The sequence below is a fragment of the Trachinotus anak genome, unplaced genomic scaffold, assembly GCF_046630095.1.
Source record: "Trachinotus anak isolate AG129_WGS33_773 ecotype Australia unplaced genomic scaffold, CSIRO_AGI_Tana_v1 ptg000011l, whole genome shotgun sequence".
In the NCBI taxonomy this organism is placed as follows: Eukaryota; Metazoa; Chordata; class Actinopteri; order Carangiformes; family Carangidae; genus Trachinotus; species Trachinotus anak.
Window position 1 is genome coordinate 12,002,328 of NW_027273862.1, and position 21,054 is coordinate 12,023,381.

At 40.3% G+C, this 21,054-nt stretch overlaps 2 protein-coding genes across 6 annotated transcripts in view; one reads left to right on the forward strand and one right to left on the reverse strand.

Annotated features, from left to right (window-relative positions):
• The window catches only part of kif26ba (kinesin family member 26Ba), a 79,327-nt gene extending 70,958 nt beyond the window's left edge, over positions 1 to 8,369 (forward strand). For both annotated transcript variants that reach the window (XM_071489174.1, XM_071489175.1), the window contains exons 26-28: positions 1,732 to 2,000; positions 3,018 to 3,168; positions 4,009 to 8,369. In XM_071489174.1, the coding sequence (XP_071345275.1) occupies positions 1,732 to 2,000; positions 3,018 to 3,168; positions 4,009 to 4,157 (569 nt within the window). In that variant the 3' untranslated portion in view covers positions 4,158 to 8,369. The remainder of the gene's footprint in view (positions 1 to 1,731; positions 2,001 to 3,017; positions 3,169 to 4,008) is intronic.
• A 6,122-nt stretch (positions 8,370 to 14,491) lies between these two features.
• The window catches only part of smyd3 (SET and MYND domain containing 3), a 69,308-nt gene continuing 62,745 nt past the window's right edge, over positions 14,492 to 21,054 (reverse strand). For all 4 annotated transcript variants that reach the window (XM_071488093.1, XM_071488092.1, XM_071488094.1 and 1 more), the window contains 2 exons: positions 14,804 to 14,912; positions 14,492 to 14,704 (listed from right to left, as the gene is read on the reverse strand). In XM_071488093.1, coding sequence (XP_071344194.1) covers positions 14,588 to 14,704; positions 14,804 to 14,912 — 226 coding nt within the window. In that variant the 3' untranslated portion in view covers positions 14,492 to 14,587. The remainder of the gene's footprint in view (positions 14,705 to 14,803; positions 14,913 to 21,054) is intronic.

Here is a 21,054-nt window from a genome sequence, read left to right on the forward strand (position 1 = left end):
TAAAGTGAAGAAAGCTGTGGTTGCAGAAGGAGCCAGGTAGGAAAGGTGACCCTGACCACCCATCTGTGAAATGGTAAAGGGAATCTGCTGGTGTGAGCTGTAATGAATATATATTCACCAGAACACCACACAGAGCCTGCTAATGTGGCCTCCAGTTTAGACTCTACTGGTTAACCATGAGGATGGATATGTGCATAAAACCAGATTGGATGGAGGCAGCTCTTCCCGGTGTGTCTCTGATTATTGATTTAAATTAGAAAAGCCCTCTCCATCCATGCGTGTAAGACGTAACCTCACCTCCTGCCATGCAGCATAAAGTCTGGATTTACTCTCATTTTACTTTAACCACAGCTGATGCTGTACTTAAAGAGAGCAGTCACTGCCAAACTGTCACAAAAAGACACAAAGGAAGAAACAAGACAGGAAAGACAGCCTGTGTTTGTTGCACATGTAGGTGAAGACAGTGTTGAAGGCTGTGTCCAAGATAGATAGACATGAGATTCGAAAACAATCCAGTCCCAAATTCAGGGAGACAGAATGTAAATAGTAAGAGGAGGTGAGGACAGATGTGCCACAGACTGAAGATGCTTGTGCGACTGAAATGTTAATCACATCTCCAGAAGAGATGAGATTTTTGAGCTTGATTTTCATTGGACTGGATTTACTGTCTCGCTCCTTTTTTCTTCCATGCATCTACCTGGTCTCATCTTTTTTCATCTATTCCTCTCACATTTTCTACCTCATTCGTCCGACTCTCTCCCCTTGCACCTTCTCCTCCCTGCAGACCCTCATTCTTTCTGTGTCCCCTTATATGCTGCTTCCTACTACTTAATGAAATACAAATGTCTCTGCTTGACCCTTCTGTGCCGCATTGGGACCAAAAGACAGCTGCAACCTTATTAAAATCACCACTCTCTCCCTCTATCACACCTTATCTTTTGGTTCCCTGTGAATCTAATAACTCACATTCCTGTCGACATGGCTGGCAATTTCTATGCAAAGCGTGTGTGCGCATGTTGGAGTGTGTGTGTTCATCCGAGCATAGGGGGTAGATTAGAGACTGACCTGCTGCTTTTATCTATGAGCTTCATAAAAAGAGACAAAACTTTTTTATCTTGATTCACACTCCGTTATCTGTTTCTCGTTCTCTTTCTGCTTTTTCAATCACCTAATACTTTTCTTTTGTTGCTTCCGTTCTGCTCCTCTCCAGCGATGATTAATCCATCTCTTTTCTCTCTCGTCCCACCCATGATCTCTTTCCTCAGCTCACTAATATTCTGCTTTCATGCCCATGTCCTATCTTCCTGTTTTCCCTGATTACTGATGAAAAGCAAATTGTAAAGCGGGAACCAGCAGGAGGTTCCTGTTGAGTTCAAAGACGTTGTACTGTATCTAATCTATGGTTGAGGATTGATACATTGACACATGCACAGCTGGAAACAGCTGCTTTTTCTTGGGTCACTTTTTCATCCTGAATGGTCCTATGTAAGTGATGGTGAGAAAACACCACTAAGCCTACCAATATGTTTTTATTATGTTAAAGGTATATTTTAAAGAAAAACTCTTTTTTGCTATCTTGCAGAGTTAATTATAGAGATAATTATCACTCTCACGTCTGCCGATTCAAAATAAGGCTGCAGCCAGCAGCCATTAGAAAGCCATTAGAAACATTTTGGTGTTGGTGGGGGTAACTCTTTTTTTTTGGTATTTTTATCTCATTCATTCTTACAGGCCTCCAGCGTCGTCGTCTGATCCCGGCGCTGACCTTGGATTCTTCCTCTTCTTCCTCACCCTCTCACCGCTCGTCCAAGCAGGCCATCACTTCCTCTTCTTCCTCCTCCTCCAGCCCAGGTGCCTGCTGGGTAGATGGCCCACTCGGGCCCCCGGCTCCCTCAAACCTCCGGGGCGCGACAGCAACGACAGAAACCTTTGAGATCAAGGTATACGAGATAGATGACGTCGAGCGACTGCAGAAGAGGAGAGACAAAGGAGGGAGCAAGGTGAGAGGGAGAATGCGACATGCAAGTTTATGAAAATTCAGAAACAGAAGTGAGTGTCTATAGTAAATGTGCACAAAAATGTTGATACTGACAAGAGCGACAGAAAAGAAGGAAGAAAGAGAGAAGTGTGGATGAGAGGTTTTAGAAAGAGAGATAGAAAGAGAAAGAAAGAGAGGGAACAAAGAAAGTGGGAAAGGGTGAAAGGAAGGAGGCAGGGTGTGAGGATATACAGTGTGGTGGTAGGGTGAGAGAGGGAAGAATGGTTGCAGGGAGGGGAGGGAATTAAAGAGTGCAAAAGAGCAGAAAAAGAGGCCCAGCGGCCATGCGGCATATTGCACTTGATGTCAATGAAATTGATTTGATGAATAATAGCTGTGGGACACATTAAAAAGCAGTACGTGTTCTGTTGGACACTGCTGCTGGAGAGGAACAAGAGAAGCAAGCTGGAGAAGAAAAGAGAAATAGGAAGCTCATGAATCTGAGCCACTGTATGTGTCAGTGAGGAAGGAGACTTGAGAAAAACCAACAACTTTAAAAAAAAAACAGTAAGGATTTTCATAAAATGAGTGAATCAACATTAGCACTACGCTCTGTGTAAATAGTGTTTTTAATCAAAATGTGTCCTATTTCTCTCTGTGTCCCTCTAATTCCCAAGACTTTGCAGAACACAGAATACAGACTGAAATTGTTGCAAATGAATTCATAGTGCAGCCTTCTGGGTTTCCACTCTTAAACCTTTATGTACCCAGAAGAAGCAGCATTGTGAGGTCTGTGAAAGAGGGAGGGAGAGAAAAGCATGAAATATAGATTTTCCCCGCAGCGGCCGTAAGATGCCACTTAACCCCCAACTGCTCCAGTGAAGCTGCTCAGAGTCCGAATGTACTCGGCTGCGGTCACACTGAGTTGATTAGGTGTGAATGTTTAGCAGTTTGCTGCTGAAAGAGAGGCCCATGTGTTTCACAGCACACTCCTCTGGATAAATAAAGGTGAATAAAATCATATCTGTCTGTGTGTCAGGAGGTGGTGTATGTCAGTGCCAAGCTCCGTCTGTTGGAGCACCGCCAGCAGCGAATCAGTGAAGTCAGAGCAAAGTACCAGTGTCTGAAGAAAGAACTGGAACAAACCAAACAATACCTGATGCTGGAGCCACACAAATGGACCACTGAGTGTAAGTGTAACACTGACACATCAGGAGGTGTGTGTGTTTGTGTGTGTGTGTGTGTGTGTATGAGAGAACATCTCCCATGGTGTTATTGTTGGGCCTCATTGCGTATTCTGCACTAGTGGTTCTCAACAGGTATAAAACAATTTTACATGAGAAACAAAAACATTGTCCATGTTAGAGGGAATCGTGCCTATTTGTCTCTAATATTTTTTGCCAATAGCTGTGAGCCTGTTTCTTTATATTCTGACTGTAATACCAATTCAACCAGTGTTTAGTTTGTACTGTCAACAGATGCAATGAAAAGAAAAGCAACAATGCATTAGTCTGTATCAGTATTTGACACCACACCATGACACACACTTGTGAGCCCACTGGTTCCTTCTTAAATCTTTCTAAATGGGCCAAAAATATACAGTTGCATTTTTTAGCCATTACTCATGACACAAGGTGCTTGACTGAATATTTATGGCAGCAGCACGGTGTGTGTGAGAATGATTCAAAATAAATAAAATATAGGGTGTGTGTTCATCATATTAAAGGAATATGTCAGCCAGTGCAGCATGTGGCTGAATGATGTGTTTCGGTTTTTGGTCAACAATGGATGCCTGTGACACCTAGAGCTGTATCAGGTTGTAACTAGAAAGACGATAATAGTTGTTTGGATTACTTCATTGATGGTTTTGCTTTTTGTTTTTATTCTTACATAGGATTTGGTGATAATAAGAAAAATATAGAATATCACTAGTTCTATCTTTTGAAATTGATGAATTAACTCAAAGTACATACAACAGTGTTTTCGCATGTTGTGACTTTTTTTCCTCTGCTTCTCTGTCCAATATCCAGTCGAGCTACAGCAGGTCTACGAAGTGGACTCACTGGAGTATTTGGAAGCTCTGGAGACAGTGACAGACAAACTGGAGACCAGAGTCAACTTCTGCAAAGCCCATCTCATGATGATCACCTGCTTCGACGTGTCCTCAAGACATCGGTAGACAGAGGGAGAGAGGGAGGGCAGGAGGACGGAGAGGAAGACCCACAGCTGGACTCTATTAGATGTTGATTAATCAAACAAATTTAGAAAATATCTCCTAAATAAATACATCTCATTGGATGACTGGATAGATGGAGGAGGGGATACAGGGATGGACTGTCCACTTGATTCATCATGTCAGTCATCCTTATGTCTCCAGATGTAAGTTGGCAGAAGGACAGATGGATGGAGGGATGGAGGGATAACAGGTACGGAGATATCTAACAGACAGATGACCTTGTAGATTCTTGCGAACAACCACAGAAACAGTCACTGAACAGCATCTTATGGACAGGCTACTTTGAATCAGATAAATATGGCTGCCGAACGGGCAAGACAGATGGTCATGAGTCTGGAAAAAAAAACATCAAACTTGATCAAATGACCACATTTGGACTCAGTCGAACATTTAGGAATGTATGGAGAGGAAAGGTGGCGAGAGAGGAACAAAAACTGCCATTTTTTAAGCAGAGAAGGATGAAGGAGAGGTGAAGGAGAGGAAAAGAACAATTTCCCATCTCCCATCATTTTGGAAGAGCACTTTTTAGAGTACATGCAGTTGAGAGCCATTGACTGTAAATACAGAGTGCTGACGACAGAATGGCCTGGTATTGTTGTGCAGTTGACCGACCAAAAGAAAGACAGTAGGACAAAGAAAATGATTTAGATAAGTGCCTTGTGAACATTTCAACAATACCAAGACCAACTCTCTTTCTCTCTGATTATGTGTACATGCAGTAAGTATGGTGCTAGCATAGAAAAAAAAAACACACACAAAAGATCAGTGTTCCTGGAAAAATTTTGAATTTATAGCCATTATTAAATGTGATGATTTACTGTGGGTCCGTGCTTCGGTATATTATGAGCAAAGTAATAGTGTATGTTTGAATCATATGAGGCTAAATTTAAACTGTTTGGATCCCTCACTAAATAAAAGGTTAAAAGTAAACCTACAGAACGTGAAGACCAACACCAAGTCCTCTTTAAAACAACAAAACTGTTGTAAGGACCAAAAACTGTATTTTAAAAACGTGTGTGATTTTTCCAGGACACAGAGTAACGTGTGTTTAAACAGAGAAAAAAACAAAAAACACTAACACTAGGTTCTTGTGGTGTTGTTTCTTTCCTTGACTTTACTCACAAACAGAGCACATCTGAAATTTGACCCTCTGGGGCATACGTACCATATACAGTATTCCCCCTGATACAGTCATGATGGCTTTTTCATGTTCACAAAGCAATGATACGTCTGAGTCACATAGGAGTGGAAATGAAAATGTTTTTCCTCTGATCCAGTGTTAAGTACATCCATTGACTGACTGACAGACAGACTGTCTGTTATTTGTATCTGTGTTGTTCTGCTCTATTCTAAAAGAAACTGAATGATTCGTCAACGTGTGTGTTTTATAATAAGGTATCCTTTTTTATTTGAGTGCAGTGGGACCATGTAGAGACTATGTATGATAGTAGGATAGTGGAAATAGGTATAAAGAGATATTTATGAGTAAATTATGAGTAAGGGACAGGTACAGGAAAAGCCCATTGATTTACATTTTTTAAAAATGAATTTTTATAAGGCCTGCATATGGAAACCCTGAAAGACAAGTGAAAAAAACAAAAAATGGAAGGAGTAGAGAACTGGTGGGGGTGCTACGCCAAGCTCGTCGAGCCTGCAGAACAGAACAAGGACTAACGTAGCCAGCTGCAGTTAGTGGGCTAGCTGTTTAACACTTAACAATGGTCTGGTTAGCAGTGAATGAAATATTAATATTAATTATCCAAATATAGCACATTTTAATGATGTACGATTCATCTGAAAAGTAGACCATATGCCAAAGTAAGATCATCAGATTACCCAACCCTAGTCTAGAGTACATGGAGATTGTCCGAATGAGACTGGTGTAGTGTTGCACGTCAGCCTCTTTTTTTATTTTTGTTTTCACAGATTAAAGAAATCAAACTTAGGAAAATTAGCTTGAAAAAGAAAACTTCACTGGTTACAAAAATTGGGGAAAAAAAGCTTGATCTCTTTTTTTTTTTTTTTGCCTGTCTGGGGTTAAAAATTATCCTGGCAAAAAAAGACAAAAAAAATTCACTTGCCTTTCAGACTTCCATACCTCTATTATTGGAACAGTGATTAGATTAACAATTGGAAATACTTCCTAGGGACTACAATTGTTGTTACAAATGACCTGCTTCAGTAGTTCAAGTACTGTTTAAAGACAGTGTAAAGGAACAACTCAAAATATATAGAAAGGAGTGAAACGAAAGAAAGAAAAGGGCGACCACCAAATTATGAGGCATAGATCTCTGCCTGGTTCCATTTTTTTTGGATGGATAGGATCACATACAATTTGTTAATATTATTATCTATGGTGCTTGAGATGTTTATGATCTAAATGTTTGTACAAATATAAATATTTGAAAGAGCCCGTTTCCCTCTGAAATACAGAACAATACCCTTCGAATGCTTCTTCTACATCTCTGTCTATTGTTGTCAACATCCACCCCCCTCCCCTCTGAGCGCCCTTTACCCGGGTAGCAGAGAGCATTATGGGAGATCCTGTTTGTAGTCTGAGAGGTAAAAGAAGGAACAGACTTCACAGGAGAGGAAATGTTGTGATGTCAGTATGATTTGTCAAAAGCTTCGTAGTGCTAAATTTAGTTTTATCCTAACAGGACAAACCCAGTTTTTATTAGTTTTCCACTGCTCTGACACAAAACTTGAAAATATCTTTGAATGTTTCAGGTTTTGATCTTCTCATGTCTGTATAAATACATAACAGTTATTAATTTCATGTCTGTACACCTGCAGTGGCCGCCATGAGATAATCTAGTGGGAAAACATCCCAGTAACTAAGATGCTCTGACAGACTGGTCCCATGAAGTGTTGTTGCTTGAAGTGGGAAAAGTACTCCTGTGATGTCTCTACTTGTTTCCTTTATCTCCCAGTTCACTGTGCAAGTCATGAATGAAGTTTTTATTTATTTGAGCTCAGGAGAGCAGAGTTGCTGATTAATCGTCTTATTTATTTACACCTTATGATCCTAAAAAGTTACTATGCATTTAAGAAAAAGAAAAACAACTGTAGATACATTGTTGATCCCATGTCATATATAAATATATACTGTTCACATAACATATATGCGCTCATCTTTATTTTATATTTTTTCTGTTAATTTCATTTGCTCGTGCTTTTCCTATTGGGGATTGTAATCGGTTTGGGTTTCCTAAAACTTCCACATCCAGGGCAGTTATGTGGCTCCAGCACAACAATTTTAGTGGAGTAAATTCTGAGCAGTACTTAAAAATGGTGGTTAATTTTTTACGTGAAGACGAAAACGTTTTAGCATGAAAACAGCTGTGTTGTCTTAAATGAAACGGCAGTATATGTTACAGTATTAACTACAGCCTTGTGTAAGGGTGTTTTGGGAACCCCGACCTCTGGATTAACTAAATGGCCTGTTCTTGTTTCCCGTTTTAAAATGCTATGTGTGAGGTTTCTTCTTCCATGTGTCACTGCCAAATGAACTATGGTAGCGCTTTATAATTCTAGCAATAACTGTGAAAAACACCTTAGGTTTTGGTGGACTTTTCAGGAATAAGTGTTCCTTTTTATCAGAGGCAACCAAGGTAAAAGGGATGCACTCATTGTCAGGTGCATAAAAAATATTCCAATATTTCCAGGTGTGGAAAAAAAACAAAACAAAAACAAAAAAACAAAACAGTAACAACATACAGTCAGTAGTGAGCAAATTGGTGTATGTGCTGTTAAATGTTTTCCAAGAGCGTTCAAGAATTATAATGTGTTATCTGGAAATTTGACACATAGCATATTTTAAAGAGTATTGTGTGTAAAAGTCAGACCACATTTTCCAAAAACAGATTTTGTCTAGCAGGAAGGACATTTTAGTTCTGTTCAGTTTTAAGGGTCAGCTGTGGGAAAATCTGTAGACAAAGGCAGTTTGTCTATGTCAGTTTATGACAGATGATCAGTGCAGATCAGTGAATAAGAAGTGCAGGATTCTCACCGGGTGTGTGTCGTTTCCATGAGTCAAGACTGCGATCATACTGTCCTCTGCAGATTTACTGTTTCTGAGAAATGTGGCCTGACACATTGTGTCGATGGAAGAGCAAGATGGAGGGATGTAAATAAAGGAATGTATTGAAAGAGTTTTGACATCTGACTCTTCATTGTTTCAGCACAGAACAGTCAACAGAGTATGGGCCAGGCATCTGGCATGTTGTCTGTCACATTCCCAATGAAATGCCCATAATTTGCATTATGACTCAAGCACATCATATATTCAAAATTATCTACTTGAAATATAGCTGGCAGGCAGCCGACGGATGACTCCATTCATTGTGACATGCAAGTCTGCTGCACTTACTTTTCTACATTTAGCTGTTTGATGCAAATAAACAAAGTTGAGAGTTTCTCACACTAAATCCAAACAGCTAATCATCCCCACCTGCTCCAAACCGGTTACTGCAGACCATGCAGGCTCTTTGTTCAGTTACCTATTTGCCTAAAAACTTGGCATGGACAATATGCCAGATGCAGCAATTATTATTTGTTTATGACTTATTTGCATTTTAATGACTAACTTTGAATAAGATATTGAAAATTTGTTTTAAGCCATGTCTAATGTTTTTTCCACATCAGCTATTGTTTGTTGTGTCCCAGTGTCCACGTACAACAGCCAAATGGACCCAAGGTGACAACAGTTTTTGTTTCATTTTTACAGAACATAATACATATTTGTTTCCTGGGATATGCCACTGTCAGGCAGTCTACTGTTCATCACTACAAAGCTTCAATGGTTTTAATTGTTTCCTCAGGGAGTTTCTAAATTTGTAGTGATCTAGTTATTTCTGCCAGACATGGTGTAACTCTGTCACCCTTAGAAATGACTGATCGGCTCAGAGAAACTGAGAGGACCGAGAGAGGATACTGGAGCATCCTCTCTCAGTCAGCCAACTTTCCCTGGAATCTATTATCTTGCAACAGATGCTAACAATTGAGATATCTGTCACATCATGTTGCTTTTTCACTGAAATATTTTAAAGGTTTCCTTCTAAGACTCTAAGACCCAAGATCCCTTAGTCATCCTATCCAATCAGTCTCTCCATCACAAAATTGCTTAACCCAAGAAACCTGGTTTGATGTTTGAAGACCAACTAGCCTTCTCTGACCATGTTGCATCCATCTCATGGTCATGTCGCTTTGCTCTATACAACATCACAATGATCATGGCTTACCTGAGTCAGAACACTTCCCAACTCTTGGTCCAGGCCATGGTCATCTCTCACCTCCACTACTGCAGTTCGTCTGACGGGCCTACCTTCACCCACAGTGAAACCCGTACAGATGGTCCAGGATGCAACAGGCTGTCTGGTGCAAAAGGGCACATATCACTCTGCTGCTCGTTGACGTCCACTGGCTTCTCATGGCCGCCTGAATCCTATTCAAGTTACTACTAGTTGTCTTCAGAGTGACTTCTGGGTTTGCAGCTATCAACTTGAACTCTATCATCCAGCCTTACGTTCCTCCTCAAGCACTGTGTTTCTCTAAGGAAGGAATGGCATTGCCATTCCTGCACACGAGGAAATCTCAGTTCAGACTGTTCTTGTTTGTGGTTCCCCGGTGGAACGAGCTACCGAATGCTATCGGAGCAGAGGTGTCCCTTCAAGAATGTTTTGAAGACTCATTTCTTCTGAGAGCACCTCCATTTCTAACACCTCTTACACCCTAACATGCCTAACTAGCACTTACTATGCATTTTCAGTGTACTTCTTGACCTGATCCCCCTGCACTTACTGAATAGATGTTGTGTTTAGTTCTTAGTTGTAGTCTCCTGAAGCTTTAGTGATGTTCCCCTCCGCTTGTAAGTTGCTTTGGATAAAAGCGTCTGCCAAATGAGTAAATGTTAATGTTAATGTAAAATGACATATCCATGCAAACATGACCCCAAGTCTCTCACAAGGACTGCTTTCTATCGTGCATTGAGGATTAATCCTTAATGCATAATATTCACATTATTTCATGAATTCTGGGTAGACTTTCAAAAAGAGAAACATTGTAGAGAATTTGAGGAGAAAGTGTCACCTCCAAACACCAGTGTCAGCAAAACAGATCATTGTAATTTCCTCGGTGAGGTAGTCTGTCCATATTTATCCTCACACATCAACCTATATCTGTGTGAGGACTCGTTTCCTACACAAACTGTCTCACACTGCACTGATTATCACTTGGTTCCAACTGTGTGTATGTGTGTATGTGTGTAAGTAAGTGTGTGTGCGTGTGTGCGTGTGTGTGTCTGGACCTTTACTACCCCGTAGGCAGCTTTCTAGGTGACATATTGCCCTGTTGAGCCTGCTTTGATCACCCACGCACAGCAGGGAACAGGAAGGAGGAGAAGGAATGGGAGGAGGGAGAGAACAGATGAGAAGAGAGAGGAGAATAAAGGGAGCAAAAGGGAAATGCAAGGAAAGAGACACAGGTGAGAAAGAGGAGAAGGAAAGGATTACGGTTAAGATGATTGGGAGAAGAGAAATGAGGCATGAAAGAGCTGAAGCAGTGCAAGAAAAATAAAATGGGTGAGGTTAGGGAGGACAAAGTATGGAAACAAGTGGACTCCTGAAATTGCAGGTTACAAAAAACATCTAATTTGGAAAATATAGCAAGCAAGGGAATGATCACCTCTGCAATTTTTTGACAAATAATTTGCAATCATCTCTCACCAAATGGGCTAGTGCTCTCCTTTCTGATCTCACCTGTCTGCTAAATCATTTACCTCAGGGCAGTGGAAGAGTTTCATTTTCTGCCCAGGATAGTGGGACTAATTTCTTTGCTGAAGTCAAACATTCAGTGTTGTTGCTTGGAAACTCATTTGAGAATTGTTAGGTGCACTTAGCCTTTGTCTTGAAGTAATTGTTGTTTTATACAATGTAATGTTCTTGGTTGTTTCCCTCTCCAATTACTTAAAATAGCCATTTATAATTAGGTGCCTGTATGGATCTAGAGCACTTCAATATGTGGCGGGAGGAGGAAAATGGCTGAACACAGTGTACTTCTATAAAGACCTAGAATATTGATTCAGGTGTTCCTCTAATTAACTCTTCAGTGGCAAAGGTAGTTTCTCTTCTATCTCTGTTTTGTTATTTAAATTTTAAGCAATGAGAAACAAACAATGTTAATATGTGAAATATATTTCACTTGTAATATGTAAACAGGGATTTCACAGGTCTTATTTAAAGTTTAACTGCAGTTAATGTGGTGATGCTCTTCTCAAGAAATAAGCTTTTCATTTGGGACATGAATCTACATCCACGCTGGCAGCTCAGTGAGTCAGAAAACTTCATCCTCTACTGATGATAAATGTTTGCATAGCGATCCATCCAGCCTGGAGCAGAATGGTGCACTGATCAATCAGCAGTGCCATTGCTACAGCCATTACTATTAACATGGCTTAAATTACTACAAAGGGCTCATGGTAAAGTTTTAAATGTGTTCAGATAGCTGTAATAGAGGCAGTTAATGTTCAGCTCAACAGTCATTAAGAGCCTGCTCTGATAATGAAGAAGCCCAATCAAAGATGAAAGAAAGACAGAGGGTTGATGGAGGATGTGATGGAGACACAGGGTTAATTTTTGAGATTATGGTTTGTTTTGCCTTTTCATTCAAGGAGAGGTTAGACGAACATCATAAACACGCTGTAATCTCCACCAACTCCTTATCACTGAACCATGAAAGGCAGGACGATCATTGAGAAATGATACCTGGGATAAAATCTACCATCACTGGTGGTTATTATATCCTCAAACAACAGAGTGTCTCAGTATGGAGAACCAGCAGTTGAGAGCAGAAACACACAGATAAAACATGAACTACTGTTAACTGGTGATTTTCACCTATTAAAGGCTCAATTTTATGAAAAGGTGTATTGAATGGTAAAATCCAACAGTTAACCTAAACGTATAATATGTAACTTTTCCAGATTAAAATATCTAAAAAAGACTAAACCCATGTTATATACTGTATTTTGTTGAGTTGTGTACTGTATCTCATATGTTTCTATCCATTTTCAAAATCTATAGAAATCTGTACTCATCTCCTTTGCACATGTCAGTGTTGTGGTTGTCTGAATGAATGAAGAATTTTAGTTATTGGACGTCTGGACCTTAAATTATCAGAGATGAGCAAACATTAGCTCCAGTCCCTCTGAGGTATCCTGGGTCAACCGAACAGCATCTAAGAAACACTGATTTTTAACATGAAACTGCTTTATTCAGTGTTTTTACCAGATTCAATCAGTGTCCATTTGTTTAGGAGAGGAGGAGACTTCTGTGGATAATTCAGATCCCTGTTAAAAAGAAAACACTGAAGCAATCCTAAGGAGAAGTTGACTGTAATGACGGCAGCATGATCCCACACTACCTGACCTAACTGCCTTTTTTTATTGTTTTGTATTTGATTGAGAGATTAATGATGATTTAATGATAAATCTAAGGATCTCTGGTGATAAATGATAATTTACATTCACTGAGGCCTGCCAATGAAGTGGGGAGGGAGATGTGAGGTTCCACTCCTGTGTCTTCAATTTTAGTGGTGGGGTTACATTTGGATTACAGAGTGTGGATTTCAGTAAAGGCACAGTAAGAATAGAAAGGAGATATGTGAAGATAAAGAAGGTGGGAGAGAGTGAGGGTGAGAGTAAAGAGAGCATAGAGGTGAGGTGGAGCAGAGGGACAAACACAAAGAGAGGGAGGTGTCTCTGGAATGAAAGTGAAAATTGAAAATGGGGGAGAGTAAATCGCAGGACGGTGAGTGAAAGAGAGACGAAACACCCACGAACAGTGAATCTAATTTGAAAGCCATTGGGGAGTGAGAGAGATAGAAAACGGGGGAGAGAGCCAGTGAGTGACAGAGAGGGAGAGTGGTAGACGGTTATGGTTAAGCGATAGTAAATCTAATTTGATGGCCGTTATGAGGTGAGAGGAGAGTGAGAGACAGAACGCAACAGAGCCAATGAAGTGAGTAATGGAGGTAGACACAGCAGTATTGTACAGCAGGACAGACCATTCAGTCCACTACAGTCATTACTGCACATCTTCATTCAGTCTTCACATTACTTTCATTCAATCTCCTCAAGATACTTCAACTTTTTCTCTTTTTCACCACACATACAGCAAAAAAAAAAATCTGAAGAACTTACTTTTGCTGTAATTATTTCTGTAATTATGTAATTATTGTCAATAATTAAAAAACTGAAATATTTTTGTCAGTGCTTCTATGATGAACACTGAACAGCTGACTAATCCAGGACTGATGACGGATTTGGGGTTTTTAACATGTCACAGCACTGAGAGGGCAAAATGTGTTGGAAAAGCGAAACATTATTTGTAACCTAAAAGCAAACATAATATCCCTCTAATCCATACGCACATACACACAGACAGGTTTTTCCTCTCAAAGGAAATGCTGTCATCAGTTTGCAAATGGTAGAATTTTGGGATTAACATGGGAAGTGTGTGTGTGTACTTGTAAATGCTACATAGTGAGGACCAGAAAAAATATTTTCCTAGCAAAGTGAGGACATTTTTGGTAACGCGAGGACATGTTGGCTGGTTCTCATTTTTTGATTCACCTTCAAAAGGCTATTTGAAGGTTAAGACTGATTTTAGGGTTACAGTTAGTCAGGTTGTGAGTGTAGATAGAAAGATAGATAGATAGATAGATAGATAGAGAGAGAGAGAGAGAGAGAGAGAGAGAGAGAGAGAGAGAGAGAGAGAGAGAGAGAGAGAGAGTCTGTAGGCCCCTGTCTCCTGTGTGTAATCTGTAGATTCCATCATGATGAATGATCTCATGGTCATGGTTTTGTGTGTGTGTGTATGTGTGTTTGTGTGTGTGTTGTTTTAGTAAAGTCAGGTTATCAAAACATCCACCTTTCCTCTATACATATCCATCACACACACTTCCCATGGTAATCCCTGTTTTTGTGTGTGTCTCTGTCAGTGTGTGACCTCCAAATTAGGCCCAGAGTGTGTCTGTGATGGAATGTGCTTATGAGTTTTTCTCTCTCTCTGGGTGAGAGTAAAAGAGAGAGAGAGTAAGAGAGAGAGAGAGAGATCCTGTAAACCGCTATGGCAACATGTTTTTGTTCATGCCAAAAGCTATTTGTATTGAATTGAATTGAAATTGAGAGAGAGAGAGAGACAGACAGAGAGAAGAGAGAGAGAGAGAGAGAGAGAGAGAGAGAGAGAGAGAGAGAGAGAGAGAGAGAGAGAGAGAGAGCATTTGTAACACTTTATTTGTAATATTTTATTTATCAGAAATTACAGTCTAATCTGTACATCGAGTTACATGAAAAGGAGTCAGTAGCCAGTGTATTAGTGGCTGCTGGATGACTGTTGATCCATCTCAGTGCGACATTCTTCCATCTTCATCAGCAGATCAGTGGTCAAGGGGTGATCATCACCGTGAGTGAGCTTTATGATTTGATAGGCCTGGGAAAGGAGAAATAACAAAACTTACTTCAGCTGTTGTCCCTGCCTTGGCAAGAACAACATGATAAGAACGACAGATGAAACTTTCATCCCTCAGACCTGTTTGAATGTGTCCAAAGCGTCCTCAATGTGTTCCAGGTAATGTTGCAGCTTTCCAACTCTCATCAGTTGGACCCCATGGACTGGATGGGGATCAGGGTAGTATTGTCTTTAGAAAGAAGAGAGAGAGGATAAAAACAGAAAGAGGAACAGGTGTGGGAAGGATCATCGTTTACTGCTGCACCCAAACTGTTCCACAGTTCTGTTATTGTTTTACTCCTGTCATGTTGTTGTTCTTCTGGTATCCCATGTATTGTTATTATAATTTTACTCCCCTTCCCTTTTTGCTGTAAAATACTACTCAGAGACCTATAAATCATAATGTGTAAAATCAGAATGACTTACGTGTTTCGTCTGTAACGCATAATCTATCCATTAATCTATTTACTCATTGTCACTTATCCAGGTCCTGGTTATGAGGTGTTAGCTGGCGAAGCAAGGTAGTCCTGACATTACCTTTCCCTACTTTCCTCCTGGAACATTCATTATAACCTACTGCCAAAATAGCAGAAATGGCTCATATCAAAAGCCCTATCACCCCACAAGAAACCCTGAGGGGCACGATCAAAGGCCACATAATCTGAAGTTCACAACAATCGTCCTCAATCTCCCATCTAGCACTTTGATATGAGCTTTCCCAGGGAAGCTGAGCAGTGTGATGTCCTGATAGCTGGAGCACAGGAACTGTCCTTAAACTCCACACAACATGAAAATGAGAAGATGACATTCTGAAATAAACCTGGATTGGCAGTTAGTGTTTTATTGTGTGCATCTTTATGAGACAATGATCCGACTGAATGGTTTGAAAGCATGAATACTATACTGTGACACAGCAACACGGACTAGGAAACTGTTAACTGTTTCCATGCAGCCATAAAAAAACATTTCAATCAAATTATGTGTCACATGATGAAGTCTGATCAAGTGTCCTCGGGCGCACTGGAAGTGGCAACACTCTGCACTTAACCGCTCGCTTCAATTTGTCAGTTTTCTTTGTGTTACTCTGAAGCCTGAGGCAAACCACTGACGCTCACAGCACAGACTTGGGACAACAAGACAGATGACTCAGTGAACAAGACGAACACAATCTGCTTAGCCACTCAGAGTCTGTATGCAACTGTGACGCATACACAAGTAGGAGTGAGTGAAAAAGAGAAACTGTCTTCACAACAGCAAGAAAAAAGGATTATTTCCAAGTGTGCATTCTATGTGTCTGTCTGAGTATACTAGCTTGAACATGTGTTTCTGCATGTCTGTGTTTGTGTGTTAGAGTTTGCACTTTCATTCAATTCTTTTCCTTTCCAGTGTCACTTCTTTAACAGAAAAGGAACGCACACAATGAAAAACATTTCCATCTTTAATTCATGAAGCCAGTTTGAAAGTTGTTCAATTAAGATGCCAATAATTACATGAAAACTGAATTTGTATCTATTTGTATGCACGCATCCATGCACAAACACACACACACACACACACACACACAAAGAACTGGGACATTCCTATAAAGATGAATACACACCGGGGACTGTTAGGAAGCAGCTTTGTTGTCGGTAAACACTGGAGTTTTCAAAACACACATTTACCCAACTCTGCTTGTCATTTATCCTCTTTTCTTCTCCCTCTCCACTAATCTCGTCTTCCTTTCCTATTTCACATCTCCTCTGCTCTGCTCCTACCTGTTTATATTTGTGTAGTTTGCCCCGCTAACTGCAGGGATTAACGCTGGTGATATGGCTCAGCCATCTCTCCTCTGCTGCTCTCCATTCATTCCTCTTCTTACCTCTGTTGCCCTCTTAAATCTTCCCACTATTTCCTGTTCCCTCTTGATTACACCCACTATTTTTTTTCTTAATTTTATATAACTGCTCTAAGATGGCATTAAAATGCTCACTGACAATGCACCAACCCTTCTCTATTTCCATTCTCCCACTCTATCTAAATAGCGCTCTCTCTCTCTCTCTCTCTCTGTCTCCAACACAAAGAGCTGTGAGTAAACACAGACTCATGAATATACACATGAATATACACATGGATGCCAGCATTGATGTATGAGCATGCATGCACATAAAGATAAGGTCAATCTGAATCCACTTCACCCTCTATAATCTGGAGTATTCACCAGATTTCACTTCTCTCTAGAGTAAACAGACCACAAGAGGGTTCAATATGCTCTCAGTTCAATCAAAGGCAAACAGAAACTGCTCTGCATCTGCTACTAACAGACCATTCATTTTAATTATTTCTTCATGGACTAAAAACAGTAACTTCCTCGGGCTAAAAGTTTTTCATTCTTTAATTTAAAAGGAAAATCTGTTTTCTGAATCCAGTGAAATCAGAGTTAATTAACTTGTAGTGGCCACAACAGGAGTAATTTAGAACTCTACTGCTTCTTTGATAATTTTCCAGCAGTTTTCACTCACAGTGCTAATAGCCCATTTGTTCATACCTTCGAGCCCAACTACACTACTGACTGACAAGCCTACCAATTACAGAGGTGGTCCCTGATTCTGTGGTTAAAATTGAATCATTAAATAGGAAGTTCAAAGACTAAATCAACAACATTAGTCCTCCATGAATAATAACAAGTTACAATATTGATTTAATTACCAAGCCAGTGATTCAAGCAGCCATGACATGCAAACACACTCACATCAAGACCAAACTCCAATTATATTTCCTCTTTGCATACAGAACCAAGCAGCAATTAAAATAATTTCATTAACTTGCTGTCTCCTGAATTCTCCCCTCCTTTCTTCCTGGGAGAGTGAAGTGAAGAGAAATACAGTCTTGCTGTATGCAGCTAGTTAGAAAGCCATCGCCCTCAGCTATGAGTATGAGAGGGGGCAAGAAAGGATAAATTAATAGTTGTGGAAAAGTGTAGCATTTCCAGGCAAATGCTGTGGAACTAATGAGGCTCTTGTTTGGAACAAAAGACCCACAGCCTGCTGTTTGTGAGGGGGAAACATGGATTATTTTGCTAAGTAGAAAACTGACGAAGGAGCACAAAAACATGAAGGAAACGTTAGCTGTGAGTATTCTCCTTAATTGTATTTTGTTTCCTGTCCAGTGCAACAGTAATTTCAGTTCTGTATTTCCAGTTTAGCAACCTTAGCACCGCTATGCACTTGTTATTTAATGTTTACATTATGGGAGAGTCTCCCTAGCCACAAAGCAAAACCTTTTCGGTTTGCTAACAGCTAAGCAATGCCTGCTCACGACCCCTCATCCCAGGTTGCATATATCTCTGAGCCACAGAGGGATGCTCCCTTCTCACATTAATTCATTCTATTCCATGTTTCACAAGCTAAGATTCCAGAAAAGCTAGAAATTTTTGTAGTGTAAATGTTTTTTCATTGTTTTTTCTGACTTGTAAATCTTGTGAACCCTCATATTTCTCTTGCAACCTCTTGGCAGGATGCACAGGTTTGGAAACCACTGATCAATGAGCCTATCCTTATATACGTCTCTCCTTAATGCAATGTGAAAATGTAGACTCTGAAATCCAAACATTAGCACTGACTATAGCTGACACCCCAGGGGAGTTCTGCATTTCAGCACATGAATTAAGAATAAATCAGAATCAGAATCAGGTTTATTGCCAAGTATGTTTTCACGTACAAGGAATTTTTTCTGGTGATTGGTGCAGGGCGCACCAAAACACAGAGGCAGCCATCTGCGGCGCCATTAAATAATTGGTATGCTTTTGGTTGCATTATGTGAAAAGCATCTAGCATTTTTGTAAAACTTTACCCATAATGGGGCCTAAGTTAGCATATCTCTATGGCATCTTTTTTTGATCTCTTTTTAAAGGCCAGTCTTGTGAGACACAAGGGACCCTAGGAGGCACAATACTAAATCATTGCAGTACTTTCATCTGTTATGTCAGTGATTTCCCAGAATGGCTGTCATCTTCCCCAGAGAATGGAATCAACAATAATAATGCTGGAGGTTTGGGCCACAGACCATAAACCGTGGCATCCCAGGTTCATTTCTGGCCAGAGTCCTTCAATCAATGAAGCTGTACACTGCTGAAAAAGTTTAAGCTGTTGCTCTATTAGTGTAGCCCTGCAGCTATCCATCAGAAACAAAGAAAAGAAAAGATTTACCTCATTTGTCCAAACGCAGAATACATTTGTAGATGCACATATATCTACATGTTTTCCAAATACATGACTGTCCATGCATTCATGTACTAATGCATGTGTGTGAGTGCCTGTATTAGCAAGTCTACAGCAGTAAAAGATGTGCAGAATGGAGACGTTCAATAAGCCTGATGTGTACAGCCTGCAGCCGGTGTGTATTATTGGCACACTGATGCAGGGAAAAACTCTCTCTATACATCAGAAACTGAAAAGTAAAACCAGAAAAAAAAGACTCGCATAGAGAGATAAAGAAGAAAGGAATACAGAATGAGGGGAAGGACAGGAGAAAGAGGGAGACAGAGAACTCCTGCAGCTATCTTTCTTCTCTACCATCTGAAGAGCCCAGAGGAAGATAGGAGATGAATATGGAAGATCCTCCTCCCACTCTCTCACTTCTTTCTCCTGAACGTTTTCTTCTGTAATATTCTCTTTTTCTTTGCGAGGTTTAACGCTCAGTGCATTCCTCTTTTTGACCATTTTCCTCATTTCATTATTCACCTTTCTGTTTCCCTATTCTATACAACTTTGTCTTCGCTCTAATGTTACTTCCTTCATTTTTGCCCACTCGTCTTCCCTCCTCTATTCTTTGCCAGGTTGTTGATCGTCATTCACCCTGCTCTCCTCTGCCCCTTCCTCATTTTTCTTTTATCTCCTGCTCACTTCCACCCTCGCCTAACCACTCTCCCTGCTCCCTCCCTAAAATCGCCCACAACCATCCTTCACTTTGCTTTCTCCTCTGCTTCCTTGAGACACATTTTTCTCAGTTTCTTTCAAATGACACTGAACTCTCCATCCCCTTCTTCTCATCACCGTCTCTCTCCTTCTGCTGCTCTGTGTCTAGTTATTTATTGATAGGCTCTGCTGCTGTTTCCCTCCTGTGGATGTGTTGTTGTCAGTGTGAGAACAAGGCTGTGCCACTAGAGCTCTGCCCCTCACAAAAGATCAATTAGTCTCCCTCTCTCTCTCTCAAACACACACACACACACACACACACACACACACACACACACACACACACACACACACACACACACACACACACACACACACACACACACACACACACACACAAAGTCAGTGGGATCGATGTTAAATTTGAGAGATGGAAAGTGAAGAGGGGTGTGGGGACTGAACCTAAACAAGAAAAAGAAAAGTGTTGATGCAATTTACTGTCATCTGATATGTAGGTTTAAACACTATGGACTTTTTGAAACGCCACTATCTTTTTTTCTTAGTTCATTCATTCATAGATTTTATGTCTACATGTGCTCTTAGAGCCTCCCTTTCATCTACTTCTACTTTTACTGTTTTGCTGCTCCCACCAACACTTCATTCTTCTCTTTATACATCTGTTTTCTTCATTACATCACCTCCATTTACTCTACTTCTCCTTTGATTTCTCCTCTGTACTCCTTTGTTCCTTTCTTCTTTGTATTTTTAAATACAACATATTTTAGGTGCTAACTAATTGATGCAAAACAAATACTGATAGGTGGCTGGCCCAGGTATTACATTGCATCCAGAGGTGAAGACCTTTATCTGCGTAACTGGTAAAGAATAAAGTGCAATTTAAGATGATCTGAGCTTTACTTCGCCTACACAGAGATAACACAAGCAAATCCATGTCTCTTTTTCAGGTAAGAGAAGTCAAATCTATTTCATTGTGAAATCTGCTCAGTCTTTCCCTGCTTCTTGGCTCATTCCCTGCCTCAAGCTCAGAAACAAGCACAGCATCCGTTTTATGTTATCCGAACAGATTACTTTGATATACCAAGTAACCCCTGCCTCTGCCCACTTCCCCTGAATCTCTGTAAGTAATCTGTCTGAGACTCATAAAATACCATCTGGAAGACTTATGGTGACTATGAAGGCATCATGACTGAGTAGAAGCCCAACTTACTACTTCAAAGTTATTTGAAGTGATGATCCACATTTGTAAAGACAGTTACGTCAGTTACGTAATTCTAGCTTAACTAAGGGAGTTGCACTTCAGATGCACTCTGGATGACTTCCTCTTGTCCTTTTCCTCACCTTGCTGTCAATAATCAGGAAGCTCAAAGTCTCTCAGTCCAATATATATGAGATTTAAAGGCAGAGGGTGATTTCCTT